The sequence below is a fragment of the Cibotium barometz genome, chromosome 6 (assembly GCF_041138505.1).
Source record: "Cibotium barometz isolate CiBa-2024 chromosome 6, ASM4113850v1, whole genome shotgun sequence".
NCBI lineage: Eukaryota > Viridiplantae > Streptophyta > Polypodiopsida > Cyatheales > Cibotiaceae > Cibotium > Cibotium barometz.
In genome coordinates, this window is record NC_141051.1 from 28062757 (window position 1) to 28078475 (window position 15719).

Here is a 15719-nt window from a genome sequence, read left to right on the forward strand (position 1 = left end):
AACTAAAGTCTGATCTTGACTTCATGAGAGTTTACTCACAGAGCTTCAAATCATCAGTCACTATCAAAAAACATATAAGTAAAATTTTCAATGGGTCAGTACTAGTGTTAAAAACCCTTTTTATGAAAGATAGATCAAATCTTCTAGATTAGAGACCAGATCAGATAGGAGACACAAGATAAGGAGAGAGCACAGCTGCCATAAAAACCATCACTGGTGAGGGATGTGCAGGCACTGGTGAGGGATGTGCAGATGGAGCATGTTGGCAAGATGCAACTCTCTGTGGTACTACAAGCCTACAGCATTTTCTTTTCTAGAAAGCGACTATAAGCCAAATCACGGCTATAATCCGGCTTGGGGTGATTCTATTGTATTCTGGCTTGGGGTGCACACAACAATCACCTTACATATTGGGGTGATTCTATTGTATTCCGGCTTGTAGCCGTGATTGTTGTATGCCTATAGCAATGACCTACAGAGGTATGCCTATCCTCGAAAAAAATCCCAGCCAACTCGGATGATAATCTCCATGAAAGGTTCCAGAGAGCCACTCATGCAGAATAGTTGCATCAATCTAATCAATACATATGCGAGAAACCCTAAGATGTTGAATGGATGCAACTCTCCGATCCACCGGAAGACTCTTAAAGGTCTTCCAAGCAAGAACTATGTATGCACATCTCTCCCATCCTGACCACTGCATGTAACAAGATGCACCAAGTGGCCGACCAGCCTCATCCTTGATGAACTCGTTCCACAAAATAGATTGTCGGTCAACCTCATCCAAAGACCTAGGAAGCCTTTGTCGCAAGAATGGTCTCATGCTTCTCCATGCTCTGACAATGGTTGCAATAAGAGGGGAAGATGGTGCCCTGATATCAGCCTCTATGAACAAAAACCGTGTGCTATGCAGCCAATCTCTCCCAACACAGGGTGTACATCCCGAAATCTGAGACAAGAAAAAATCCTTCCAAGGTTCAGTGCCTGGTAGGAAACCTCTAACCACAAGTTTGCAAAGCAACGCCCTACACTCAACATCCGGATCAATAACATTCAGCCCCCCCTCTTGTCTAGGCTGAATAATTGTGAGCCAAGCTACCCTTGCACGTGTCTAAGGTGCCATCCAAACCCGACCAAAGAAAATTGCAGATCAACCTCTGCAATTGACTAATGCACGCATGAGAGAAGCACCAACAAGAGGCAATAAACCAAGCTGAGAGAAATAATACCTGATTAGCTACCAATGCTCTAGAGGCTAAATCTAATCTCTTGGAGCTCCAATGAAGAAGCTTCTTCCGGATACTCATAAGTACTGGAGCAAACTACCGTGCAGAAGAAATATCAACCCCAACCTGGCATCCCAAATATCTAGCAATGCATCCTCTACTGGTCCAAGTAAAACCAAGCTCTGCACCCCAAGCAACTCTGGGTGATTCACTAATCCAAAAACCAATAGATTTGTGCCAATCAATGAGTGCCCCTCCTATCAAACAAAACGTTTCCAGTGCCACCCGGAAGGAACATAAGCATATGTGTGAGGCCTCCAAAAACATGACTGTGTCATAAGCCAACTTTGAGTCAACTAGCTCCTCTTGACTACAAAGAGGCAACCTCAATCTAGAAATACCAGCACTGGAGCGGAGGAAGATTGTCATGGCCTCTGCAACTATGATATATAATAATGGGGCTAAAGGGCAACCTTGCTCTACTCTACTGAGCAAGAGATTTGAAACCACTCTCCTCTATCACCGCAAGCGAGCACACTACTGTGGGTATCAAGATGAAACTCCCCTGGTCCATCTCTGTGAGAAGAAATCCATATGACTAACAATACCCTCCAGGAAGTCCGAATCCACTCTATCATAGGCGGCCTCAAAATCCAAGAGCCGAATGGCTAAGGACTCATTGCTCACTTTGGCCCATTCCACCGCCTCCCAAAAAGAGAAAATGTTATCAAAGATGCTCCTTGCGTGTAAGAATCCATTCTGAGTATCACGAATGACATCCTGCAAAATTGGCTATAATCTAGCAAGAATCTTATATGTACTCCCAAGTAAGGTGATAGGTCTCCACTGACCAATCAATGTCTTATCCCCACTCTTAGGGACAAGGAAGATAAGCCCCTTAGTGAGAGAATAAGGCATAGAACCTATGTCCCACATCTCCCAGAGAGCCAATGTGATCTCAGTCCCAATCTCATCCCAAAAAGTAAAGAAAAAAACAAGGGAAAGGCCATCCTCCCCAGGACACTTACCGTGATGTAAGGCATGATTTTCATGCCCTCTTTTGGAGGAAAGGGGAAGGAAGAAGAAGAAGAAGAAAAATAAAGATATATTAACGCCTCTTCAAAAGACCCACAAGGTCTATGAGACCAAAAAGGAAGTACAATGTAGTAGCGATTGAGTTGGAGCCCCCCTCTACCCACATTCGTGCACCTCCTCATCCCCTAGTTTCAGCCTCAACACCCCCCCCCTCCCAGCCCCCTCGGTCGTCCTCTGCTCTTCCCCTTCGTCTCACTATAGCCTGTGCCCTCCATCCTCTCACATCCTCTGCCACTGTCCTCCTCTACTGCAGTGCCCCTCCTATGCTCCTTTCTGTTGAAAATAAGTGCACACTAGGTGTACTATTTCTCTAGTCTAGTTTCAGTTGAGTCTTTGTGTCTTGAGTCTAGTGCCATGTGGCACCTCTACTGCAGTGCCCCTCCTATGCTCCTTTCTGTTGGAAATAAGTGCACACTAGGTGTACTATTTCTCTAGTCTAGTTTCAGTTGAGTCTTTGTGTCTTGAGTCTAGTGCCATGTGGCACCTCTACATTTATCCCATAAGTCAGTCTACTCAATCTTGTACTTCTCACCTATATATTGTAGGTGTCACATCAATGAAAGTATCAATCTTGTGTCTTGCCTACACTCATCTCAAGGTATGTCTAAGCTTTGTGTTTCCTTTTAGTCTTGCTCTCATTTCAGTTTCAGTTTTAGCTTTGTCTCTCCCATTTTTCACAACATGGTATCAGAGCAGTGCTACTATGCTGCATTTTTCTTTCCATTTTCTGAACTGCTTCATCACTGCCTCGCCACTGAAACCACTGTGTGTTTTTTATTCTTTCCGCTGACCAAAATAAAGGCACGTCTGCTGCCATCAGATCTTTTAGCGCCACTGCAGCCCACCTGTACCTCTCACAATGCTGCGTCGCTTTGCTGCAACGCTGCCCACCTAGCCACTGCCACCTTTGCTTGTTGTCTGTCATTGACTTGCTGCTGCAGCAGGTCACCCACCTCTTCGTGCCTACTGCTCACCTGCTCGCGCCCCGCTTACTCCTGTCCATCATCAATCTATTATCATTGTACGTGCTGCAACCATTGTCTCTTTCATTTGAGATTGTCACATCTCTCTCTCTCTCTCTCTCTCTCTCTCTCTCTCTCTCTCTTATGAGATGGAGGTACCTCCATAGTGTACCTTCCAGTTCCAGTTTCATTTTTTAGGTGCCAGTAGTATCATCTTTATTTTTTCATTTTCTGGGTTTTTTTTATCCAGACATTGTATCAGATCCACCATGATGTAACTTTTGGTCTCATAGGTCATTATGGCCTTTTGAAGACGTTAATATAAAATTTCATTTCATTTCATTTTTCTCTCTCTCTCTCTCTCTCTCATCCATTCACCACAATGGATGTTTTTCACCCTCCATAGCTGGAGTCTCTCCTGGTTGACATGTCTTCTCAAGTCGTGGACCTCCTGGATATTCAACTCATGCAACAACTCGCCATTTTTGGATCTCTGGTCTTCTCGATCAGCTCGACACCCCTTTTGTGAAGGTAAACTCCAATGCTGATTTTGGACCTGATTTGCAACATCTGTGCAAAAGGCATTTTCCCCTTTGTTATTTCCCATTTCCTCTCCATCTTCACATGTGGGTTAGCTGTCCATTGGACCAGCCAGACCTGCAGCAGCAAATTTAAAGCAGCAATCAAGTGTATGTTGTGTTCTATTTTCAGTCTACTCTTTATCTCTTGAAAAATAAAAATAAAAATAAAAAAAAAGGTAAAAAATAAAAATCTCAATACTGAATTTCATTGACTTCTCTATCTTGTACGGGATTAGACACTGCCCTTGCATTTCAGCAAGTGGTAAGACCTTCCCTTCATCTATCTGTCTCTCATGTACGGGATTAGACACTGCCAAATATGGTAAGACCTTCCCATCTCTCTCATATTTGTCTATGCTTTCATGCTATCTACCACCATTGATCACCAATGATGTAGATCATGGGGGTAATATCATGTCTATTTGTCTACATGGACTTATCTTAGTCCCTATCCAAGAGACACCCCTGCATTACCCACTCTAGCAGGAGGATTGACCTTGAGGAGGGATTATCTATCTAGGTCCATCTCTCTGTCTATCTACAATCAGTCAGTCTCTCTGTCTATGTGTCTATCCTGTGTGTCTATCTTGTCACATGTCTTTGACACTCTATCTATCAGTCTATATGCCTCTCTTTTGTGGTTTAGCTACCCACATTCTCTTGGCATTTTTTTGTCTATGTCCCCATTTATCTTCTATTTGTCAGTCTCTCTCATGTCTATCTGAAAGTCTCTCTCTCTGTGGGACCACTCTACTGGCTGATTGTCTCTCTCTCTGTCTGTCTATGATCCACTCTTGTCCCTACCCTTGTGGACCCATATGAGGATATCACTTGAGGAGGGGTGCCTCAAGATCTTTTGTCTCTCATGTCTTGTCTCTCAGTCTATCAGTCTTTATGTCTGTCTTCTAGTCTTGTCCATCTTGTCTTCTAGCTTGTCTCTCAATCCTTGTCTAGTCTCTCTGTCTTGGTTTTATCTTTTGTCATGTCATAGTCTTGTCTTTTTGTCTTCCTCCTAGTGTCCACTTAAGGAGGGTGTTGGAAATAAGTGCACACTAGGTGTACTATTTCTCTAGTCTAGTTTCAGTTGAGTCTTTGTGTCTTGAGTCTAGTGCCATGTGGCACCTCTACATTTATACCATAAGTCAGTCTACTCAATCTTGTACTTCTCACCTATATATTGTAGGTGTCACATCAATGAAAGTATCAATCTTGTGTCTTGTCTACACTCATCTCAAGGTATGTCTAAGCTTTGTATTTCCTTTTAGTCTTGCTCTCATTTCAGTTTCAGTTTTAGCTTTGTCTCTCCCATTTTTCACAACACTTTCTGCTCTACTTTAGTCCTTTGCTTCTCCCCCTCCCTTCTTCCCTCCTTCCACCTCCTTCCTCCCTTGCCACCCCCCCTCTTCCTTCCATCCCTTGGCCCCCATTTGTATCTGCGTGGTTTTGCATCACTCTAGGCCTTCCACCCGTGAGAGTGACATGATGATCTTCTCCTTTCCTCTAAGTGCGGTGCCGGGACGGACTGGAGCACTGAGTCTATGCATGCTACCATTCATGGGCGCTCTCACATCATTTGCATGATCTACACATTACCAATGTGCTCACTCACTTTTGGCAATTGGCACGATGGAGATGGGTGGCTCTGGCCACAAAGACCCAAGAGGGAGGTGCTTCTTTTCGTACTTCATGTTTCAGTGGCAGTACCTCTCCCTCCCTCCTACAGATATCTTCATAATAGGGACCGTAAAGAGTGGCTCCATATGGAGAGAAGGATTCGCCTCAAGACAGATTGTGATTACTCTCCATGCAAACCCATGTCCAAGACTCTTTGAGTGGAGGGCAGTTCCAAGAGTTCCACCTCCCACCGCTCTTAGTCATGCAGATTTTCTCATGGAACATTCACGGTTTGGGAGGATACGACCTTGGATAGATGATACTCTTGGAGGAAGAGAATACCAATAGGTCCGCCAACTACGGCTCTGCGAATCTTCTCTCTAAGGATCCCACACCTCTGCTGTGGCCTAGCGACTCTGGATGGAAAGCCCACACTTGAAGAAGAAGACAAAAAGGACAAGAGTAAGGAGGGCAGGGAGGCGCAAGCAAGCCCAAGGGGTGGGAGCCGAAGGCGAGGAGGGAAAAGGGGGGATAGGCAAGAGGTTAAGGTGAGGAGCACAAAGGCGAGGAGGGCAAAGGGTAACGGTCGGAGGCGAGGGCAAGGGCGAGGAGGCAAGGGCAAGGCGAAGGAGAGGCCAAGGATGCGAGGGCACGGAGGGCCAAGGGACGCGAGGCGAAGGGCAGGAGTGCTATTGGGAGGCTAGGGGCTACGCATAGGCGCAATGGCAGGTCAAGTGCAAATGCACAAGGGGGAGCTCCAATCAAGACAACCTCTTTCATAGCTAAGACGCCTTCTTTCTTGCAAGCCGACTTCTAGTGCATGGGTGGTGATTTTAACATATTAGAGATGGCAGAGGACAGACTCGGAGGTGGAACGGCCATAGTTTTAGCCACAGGGTACTTGGCCTGGGAGAAGCTTATTCTGACTTTGAGAGGACAGGACCCTTAGCATTTACCGGAGTTCGGATGCAGCATTGGGAGTTTGTACTTCTCGAGATCCGACAAGAGGGGTACAAGCCACAACCTTTCCATATTAGGCCGGTTTTATGTGGATGAGTGGGCTTGCGGACAAGGTGACATGGTTTTGTTTTTTGGCAGGAGACTCTATTTCTTCCATCATGCACCCGTCATTCTCTTCCTAGAGGACCTATGGAAACAGGGCAAACATTTGAGCACCTAGATCCCAGACAACCTCATACAGGATTGAGGAGATTTAGGAGAGTCTAAATTGCCATAGGGGCTTTGGACACAAGCCTTAGAGATATCAACAATTTGTTGCAGGAGGCCGCACAGAGTAGACTGGTTGGCTTTAGAGAGTAGGAGCGCAACATTTCATCCTTGCCTCCCTCCAGCAGCTTTAGAAGTGTATAGCCGGTGGATTAAGGCCCAATAGAGAAGTGGAGGTTGGAGTACGGGTACCATGCTAGAGCTTCCTTTTGGACCCAAGCGGGAGACAAGTTCACCAAAGATTTCTTCAAGATTTCAGGCCCACACAAGCGGAGCGATAGTATCCGCAGCTTGCAAGGCTAAGATGGATACATAGTTGTTGATCCCCCCCCCCTAAGTGCGAGCCATTGCCAGATTTCTTACATTCCCTAATCCCCTTATACTCTCAAGTGATGGATGCATGTGAGCGGGTTTGGTGGCATACGAGAGAGGTGGTCCCCCCTGCTCTTGAGACTTTCCTATGGACCCCCTGCTCTTGAGACTTTCCTATGGACCCCCTTTACTTCAGAGGAGCTTGCAAAGGCTCTATTGTCTCTACCCAAGGGCAAAAGGCCTAGAGAGGATGGGCTTCTTGTCTCCTTACTTCTTCGTCATTGGGATCTCATGGAAGGTGGCTTCAAAGCTGCCTTCGATGAGATTATGACCACGAGCTCCATGCCGCAGAGGTTGTTAGAGGGATTGATTCATTTGATTCCTAAGAAGGGTGGTGGCAAATTGGAGATTTGGCAACCATCATCCTCCTTGGTACGGCATACAAAATCTTAGCCAAATCCATCAGCCGGAGACTGCAGCCTTTCCTCCCCAATTTGATTCATGTTACCAAGACAAGTTTTGTACATGATCGGAGCATTATGGACAACATCTTCACTTTTTGGGAGGTTAACGCTTCCGTCAGGTTGAGGCTGCAGGACTTCTTGATTTTGAAAAAGCCTATGACAAGGTGGATTGGGGTTTTCTTGGAGGGGAGGATGTTCTGGATGGGATTTCCAGAGGAGCCCACTGGCACCTTTTCTCTTCTTGTTTGCTGTCGAGGCCATGAGCAGTTTTCTCTCCGCACAAGAGACTCAGAGTTTGTAAATGACACAGCGGCGTACTTATTCGGGGATAATGGGAATCTACAAAGATTTGTTGATGCGATTGAGATCTTGTGCTAATTCGGCACAGAGATCAACTAGCACAAGTCGTGTGGGTTCTAGGTTGGCTCATCGCCCACCCCGACTTGGAGGCCAGTTGAGAACTTGAGGCTTTTCAATGGATCCGAGCAGCACTCATGTTCTCTATCTTGGATGCCAGGTTGGTATCGATATCTCCCTGAAGCAGTGACTAGTCCTCCTCCTTTTAAGCATTCGGAAGAAATTGCTATACTGGAGTTCAGCCAAGCTTTTCTTAGTTGGCCAGGTCTTGGTGGCAAAACACGACCCGGGTCGCGGTGGCGAACCAAGTTCTGCTCGCTTTCTCCCAACCCAGATCTCCGCCCCCACACCCTTGCTTTGGGAGGTCACTGGCCCCAAAGCACAAGATGCATTTTCACAGAGATGGAAGCTCATGGCTTAAGCCTAGCATTTGAGGACAGATTTGCAACTAGCCTCCTGCGAGCTTGGGACCACCTTAGGCCGGCCTTTCACCACAGACCACTCCAGTTTCATCAGAGGAGCACCTCTGTCAGCCCTTGATATGGAACCCCCGGTCCATTTACTCAGTGGTCATATGTTGGAGGCCCGCCCACACAATCACGGGGGGCCTTGAGTATGGGCACAACGCGGTCACTTGGTAATTGGCTTCTTTTCAGACAACTCCCCCCAAAGGCCCAAGAGAGGAGCCTCACTGGTATACGAAGGAAGGAAAGACATAGCCTCGACAACGACTCTTCCATCCCCCGGAGTGGCTCGCCCCAATCCAGGACCCCGCGCCCCATGCAGTGGTTTGACTGTGTTCACTAGACATGACATACCCTTGGCTGTCCATGGTGCTGATGAGATCTCCGCCCTCCTCACCTCCATCGGACCACATGGCAGACCCGATAGAGCAAGGCCCCCTTGGAGGATTTTAGTGGATACACCATGCAGAGGGTAAGGGTGAAAGGATTCCATGAGCATAGTTGGCACGTTGACCCTCCATCGGCCAAGCTGGCTAGAGAGGGATTCTAGTGGTTGTGGCTATGGGAGGGGCCCCTCGAACACAACTTTAGTGGAACCCACGGGAGTGGACATGGCACAACCCCTTTGATAGAGAGGAGGCTCCTGGCAAACCTTTCTTTGCGAACACTGCACGGTTGGGCTGGAGGATCTTTCGTGGCCCTGGTAACTGTCCTACAGCCTGAGGGAGGGAGGCCCTGAGACTTTGTGTGCCCTGCTATTGCTGGAGTGCCCTCAATCTCGGGCATCTGAATCACTCTCTTTCTATGGCAATTGGTGCATTGGAGTCTGGCAGTCGGAGGTAGGCGAGCAGTTTGTTCGAGGCCATCTTTGGGGGGGGGGGGGGGGGGTTGCTTTTCCTTATATGTCATTTCATCACCACATCTCTGCAGTCCCAGTTCCAGCTCCCACTTCTGATCATTGGACTGCCAATTCCTGCGAGAGATGGGAAATTTCAGTAGTACTGCGGCATGGCATATTTGGAGAGCTCGTTGTATAGAGGCCATCCAGGGCACCCTCACCCCGCCAAGGGAGTCCATAGGGAGCATCTGGCTCAATGTCATTCATACCCTCCGAGGACATTGGGGGAAGCTCCAGGGTGGCTCTGATCCCATGCGGAAGCGTCACCACGAGGCCTTCCTGCGGATTTGGCATCATGGTCCTTTTCTCACTGACGGTGGTGGTGAACCCACTTGGCACTATACACAACCTATGTGGTTGCACCCCCCCCCCCCTCCCTTTTTCAGTTTTCATGATTATTGCTCCCCTCCATGGAGCTGAGTTTGTACTTAGCCAGCATGGCTGTTAACTAAGAGAAGGATCTCTTTCCCGGGAAAAAACAAAAGTTAGTACAATGTTTCCATTGAACCATGGAAAAGAAAAATACCTACAGAGAGGAAGAAGAGAGAAGAGGATAAATAAAGACAAATAGGAAGGCACACACGTGTGCCCACATGCACACACAGATGTTTGGCACATCCAGCTCTGCGTTTCCTACAATGCGACCTTGACCCCTATGGAAGAACCATCATATAAATTTAAATAAAACCATGCAGGATTTCCTTTTAAGGATACCTCTTTAGGTAAGAGCTCTAACAAAATCCAGAAGTTTACAATTTTCTTTCTCAGCTGATTGCACATGGTGAGATTGCCTCTGATGTTCTGCACAGTCGGAAACCATTCAGGCAATGTATTTATAAGGGCATCCACAAGATTGTGCTCTCTATGGATTAGTTCATTTAAATTTAAATAAAACCAGGAGAATTCTTTAAGTGAGTATGCAGCTCTGACAAAATCCAGAAGGTTACGTTTTGCTTTCTCAGCTGATTGCACATGGTGAGATTGCCTCTGATGTTCTGCACAGTCAGAAACCATTCAGCAATGCATTTATAAGGGCATCCCACAAGATTGTGCTCTCTATGCTACTCATGGATTAGTTCATAGCACAGCCATGGATCTCTAGTCCTGAATCTCATGGCATGCATTTCTTTATTTTTCCCCCATCTGCATGTACATCAACACACTCACTCACAAATTCTCATCTTATGTCACTTCGAAGAGCCAAGGTTTACAGACTGCAGACCCTTTTCAATTGGCGTACTACGACCACAATAACACAGTAGAATAAAGCTATCAACACATGCAGACAAACCAATCCATGCCTAGGTAATTCCCTTTTGAGATTAATGGCTCAAGACACTCTACATGGCCATAAGATCTCATCATGCAACTGACTGGGGAGAGCACCCAGATACAAATAAGTTTCTCTAAAGTTGTAAGAAGTTTTGAGTAAATTTCAGATGCAACTTTTGAATCATTGATGAAAAGAATTTAGATGAATTCACCAGAAAAAATAGCATCCAAAAAAATACATGCATCCAGTCATCTCACCTTTACTACTGATACTATCCTGTTCTTTGCATCCCCTTTCCATGTCAAACTGGCTAGCTTCTTTCAGGAGCGCCTTGATACCAGCAAACTCAATATTAGCATTTTGAGAGCGGTCAACACTTGATTCTTTGGTAGAAATCGCATCCCCCCTGCTAAAAGATTTAGTAGTAAGTCTTGTTCTGAGCGGGGAAATCTGCTGCAGCAAGTTCATGATAACATCTTTCATCCGAAGCTTTTTCAGATCTTCTTTAGCTGTTTCCAGAATCCTCATTAGTGAATGCAGACCCTCAACAACATGCTCATCAGCTTCACAGAGCCTTTCCTCTGAGCCGCAGAAGGCCAAGCTTTCATGTTTCTTGAGCCCAATCAAGTGAGAACGTGTGGACATCAAAGCTTCATATAACGGTACCCCTTGATGCCGTTGAAGGCGTTGCACACAGATAGATACAATTGATGAATGAAAATCAGGGCAAAGAGCCTCCATAATCTGCCTGCAAGCCAAATCATCTGATTCACATAGCAACAAACGTAGAATCGCCAATATGTCATGAAGTACGGCACCCACTGTATCCATTGCTCTCTGATACCAAAACCCTTCAAAGGAACCTTCGTCAACTCCAGATCCATGGCCTTTACTGCTACAAGGGATCCCCCTTGCTCGTAAAATCTCTTGAAGTTCAAGACCTACATGCTGAACCCGATAAAGAACTGCTATCTCTCGTAAAGGTATGTTCTGCTCTTTCAATGACAGGATAAACTGTGCCACAGCAGCTGCCTCACATTGCTCATTACGGCACTCACAAACTGACAATAGTAACCCAGTTGGAGATATTGTTCGTATTGTTTTCGGTGTTCTGTTCACATTCTTGGTTATTACAGATCTAGCAGCTGCCACTATTGCACCAGTGCTTCTAAAGTTTTGTTCCAACTTAGTTACTGTTGCTCCATTGAAAACTTTGTCGAACATTGTTAGATTGTGAAAGCCAGAAGCACCACGCCACGTGTAAATCTGCTGATCATCATCTCCAACAATTGTAAGGCAGTTATGATCTCTGCATAGCAGCCTCAAAAGCTGGAATTGATCCACATCTGTGTCCTGAAACTCGTCCACTTGAAAGTATGAATATGTCAGAAATTGCATAGTGTAAAATTTAAACAGAAAAGGAAATTGTAGAGCTTAAATGGCAAACCAAAATTTACCCAGAAGTAAACCAGCTTCGATATATGAGTTAAGGTATACTAACATACACACATAGGAATATACACTCTCATGCATATGTACTTTTATTTTAGTGAAACCAATGCTTTATTAATAGAAGTAATGTAAATTCATAGCTGTCCCAAACTGGGACAGCTACGCCTCAAATCAGAAACAGTAGGAAAAGCCTGGAGCTGCGGAAAAGAGAGCTCTCTAAGATCAAAAGAATCTCTAAGAGATTGGTAAAGTGATTTACGGAAGAAGGAAAAAGGGTCAACATGAACAACATAAAAAAGCAGCTGATTTGAGACATGGTAGATAGTCAGAGTGCCCAAAATCTCCTCCAATCCAAAAAGACTACATAAGCTGGCAATGGTGGAGAGTTAACCAAAAAGCCAAAACTGCCTCCCAAAAAGTCTGCCTGGAAATCGTGCGCATAGGTGCCTTGACAATCTGTCCAGGAGAGCTCGAGAGTGGGAGCAGTACCACAAAAGATGGGGCACTATCTCACGTAGGTGAGACCATCGCCTACATGAGGCTGAAGCAGTGTCTACATGCCAAAAGAATCCCCACCGGAAAACACCCATAATACATCTCCATAGAAAGAATCATTACTTCAAGGGAAATTTGCTCTTCCATATCCGTCCCAATGCTTCTTTCCACCAAGGCGAGGATTTAGACATCATCCATAGGTGATTTGTATGCTCATGAATCCAAGAGGAGCTTGTACACCCTAGAAACTGTGAGCTGATGACAAGGAAGAGTATATCCACATGCGTGTCAAAAAGCCAGCGGCCTTCTTCTTGAAGTGCATGCACTGGCTACAATGGTTGCATCATCTCCATAATGACCCTCCAAATCGACCTATAATGCAATTCCAAATGAGAATGTCTGATTATTTGAGGAAACAAAAAAACCATAACATGCTCATCAATAACATCCCGTATGTGGCGAATTCCAAGCACGAAAAGCTTATAGGCCTTCCTTGGCTGGGATAATGCAAGAGGCACTTCACACACCCTACTCCAATGAATGCTCTCTATAGTCAAAGAGTTCCCTGGTTTGGGGACCGGCCTAACCATGTAGGTAGTGTAACAAAGCTTTCTAGTCTTGAATGAGAGCATTCTGGAGATGAAGCCCATGTTATCTGTCAACCTCACTGAGCTTATTCATATATGTCAAGGGATGAGTAGCAATAGCATAGAGCAAGGCACTGAAAGGGCAGCCTTGTCAAGCAAATCTACCCAAAACCCATTGAGAGGATAAGCCTTTTCCGAAAAATGCATCTGGCAATGCTATCTCGATAAAGCCAACAAATTATATTCTGCATTTTTAGACCGAAGCCCAACTTTGCCATGACTTCTGCAATGTAATCCCATTGGATTGTATCAAAAGCCTTAGCAATATCAACCTACAATAAGATCACATCCTACTTGGTATATTTTGCATACTCTATGCCAACATAGACGTTAGCAATGTTACCTATTATTTGTCTACAAGGCACAAAACCATATTGCACTAGAATTTTTTTTTGACACAATCCTTTTTTGGCACCAGTCTTATTAGTCCCCCCTGCCAAGCAAAAGGCATGACACGTGAATCCCAAGCCTCATTGTTCATAAGCAAAAGTGACTTTTCAAGTATAGGCCAAAACTACAAAAATAACTCCACAGTCAATCCATCCCATCCTGGAGTCTTCCATATTCCAAGCGCCTTTACTGCCCTGTTCAATTCCATACCTGAAAACATGGACTCCAAATCAACCGCTTCATCCATATCTACAATGTTAGAAACGCGAGACAGAAGCTCGTGCTGCGGAGCCCTACGAATATCAGGGGTCTACAAACATCGGGAGTCATCTTGGGCGGTGTTGCAAAAACATGTTGAAAATGCATAACACATTCATGCTCTAGTTGGTGTATGTTTTGTCTAATTGTCATCCTCTTTTATCACTACAAATATACATTGTTTTTGTCTTGAAACATGCAAACTTTTGAAAAAAGCTTTGGATAAGCAACCCTTATCCAAAAGGATTTTTGGCGTGATCTAACTTAACATTTCTACAATTTCCGATGGCCATTGAGAGTCAATGCATGCTTTGCGTAGACAATATGATCTTCCTCTTGCTGGGATAGTATGCAAATATGATTGGTCTCCTCCAAAAACTACAGCATATTCCTCAGCTCCTAGAGATGAAGACAATCCTTCCCATGCATCTCATATGCTAGTGAATGAAAGACATGAATGGCAGAATTTTATCCTTCAAACGGATACCACTGCTTCATCAAGGATTGTATGGTAAATTTACAGATGTCCTAAGTTGGGAAAGCTGCTACTCATATATCAAAAATAGTGGAAAAAACACTTCCAACTGTTAAGAGGAAAGATCTCCAGATCAAAAGAATCTCGGAGTGAAAGGTAAAGAGACCTAAAAAAGGAAAGCATATGATCTCCTCAAGACTGAAAATGACCTGATTTTGTGCATAGTAGATCGTCCACAAAGCCCACTATCTGGTCCAAGAAAGGAAAAAAGTGTGATCCAGCAAAGGTGAAGAAAGGCGGCCAAACATCTAGAAGAATTTTCCGAAGTTGTTGCTCGGAAATCGCAATCTCAAGTGCCCTGACAGTCTGTCCAAGAGAGCACGAGAAGAGGGGCATCCTCATAACAAATGAATAACTCTCGATGATGACGATGAGAACACCGCTTACAAGAGGCAGGTGCAATGTTTCTCTTGGCTAAGAAGGTGCCAACTAGGAATGCACCCATAATGCATCTCTACAAGAAAAGTCTATGTTTGAGAGGCAATTTGCTTTTCCAAACCGCAGTCAAAAAGGCCTTCCACCATCGAAGAGGTTTGTTTACATGCCACAACTGATTTGCATGTGATTGTATCCAAAGTGGAGGGAGAAAATTTTTACAGGCTCTAGCTACCGTGTGGTGATGGAAAGAAAAAAGGAGTAACCTGGAAGTTTCCTGTCAAATTTCCAGTCTCTTCATCTTTCCTCGTCCTCAAGTGCAGGCACTGGCTGAAAATCTTGCAATATAGAGCGTATTTCATGCCATACATGCTTGTGATGCATACCCAAATTATATCTTCTAGTAGTCTATGGAAAGGAGAATACATTGCCTTGATCATCAATACCATCACGAACTAAGCGAACACCAAAGTTGGAGAGGAAGTATGCTTTTCGGGGTTGTAATGCAGCCAAAGAATGTTGAAAAGCCCTACTCCAATAAATACTTTCTTTTCGTAAGGAATTCCCTCTATCTGGCCAAGAAAGATAACAAAGAAGCATTTGCCAGTCATATATAAGCTTAGTGGAATAAGGGCAGCTCACAATCCGACCTTCAAATTTTCCAAATATTGTAAAAATATGGAAACAAGAACTAGAAACTAGAAGACTAGAAGTGAAATAAGAACAAGATTGAAGGACAAAGAGTTACCTTGAGATGAGTGTAGACAAGACACAAGCTAGATACTTCTTATGATGTGACACCCACAATATATAGGTGTGTAGTACAAGAGATAGTAGCCACGCTGATATGTGGGACAAATAAAATGCCACATGGCAGACACACAAGACTCAACACAAAAGTTTATACTAGACTAGAAAAAGAGTACACCTAGTGTGCACTTATTTTCAACACCCTCCTTAAGTGGACACTAGGAGGAAGACAAAAGACAAGACTGAAAGACAGACAAGACAAGACCAAGACTGAAAGACAAGATAGAAGACAAGATAGAAAAGATCCTGAGACACCCCTCCTCAAGTGATATCCTCATATGGGT

At 44.8% G+C, this 15719-nt stretch overlaps 1 protein-coding gene across 1 annotated transcript in view; it reads right to left on the reverse strand.

Moving 5' to 3' along the window:
• Positions 1–15719, reverse strand: part of LOC147637601 (uncharacterized) — a 142194-nt gene that overhangs the window by 33995 nt on the left and 92480 nt on the right. The window contains exon 9 of the mRNA XM_086799428.1: positions 10731–11840. Coding sequence (XP_086655554.1) covers positions 10731–11840 — 1110 coding nt within the window. The remainder of the gene's footprint in view (positions 1–10730; positions 11841–15719) is intronic.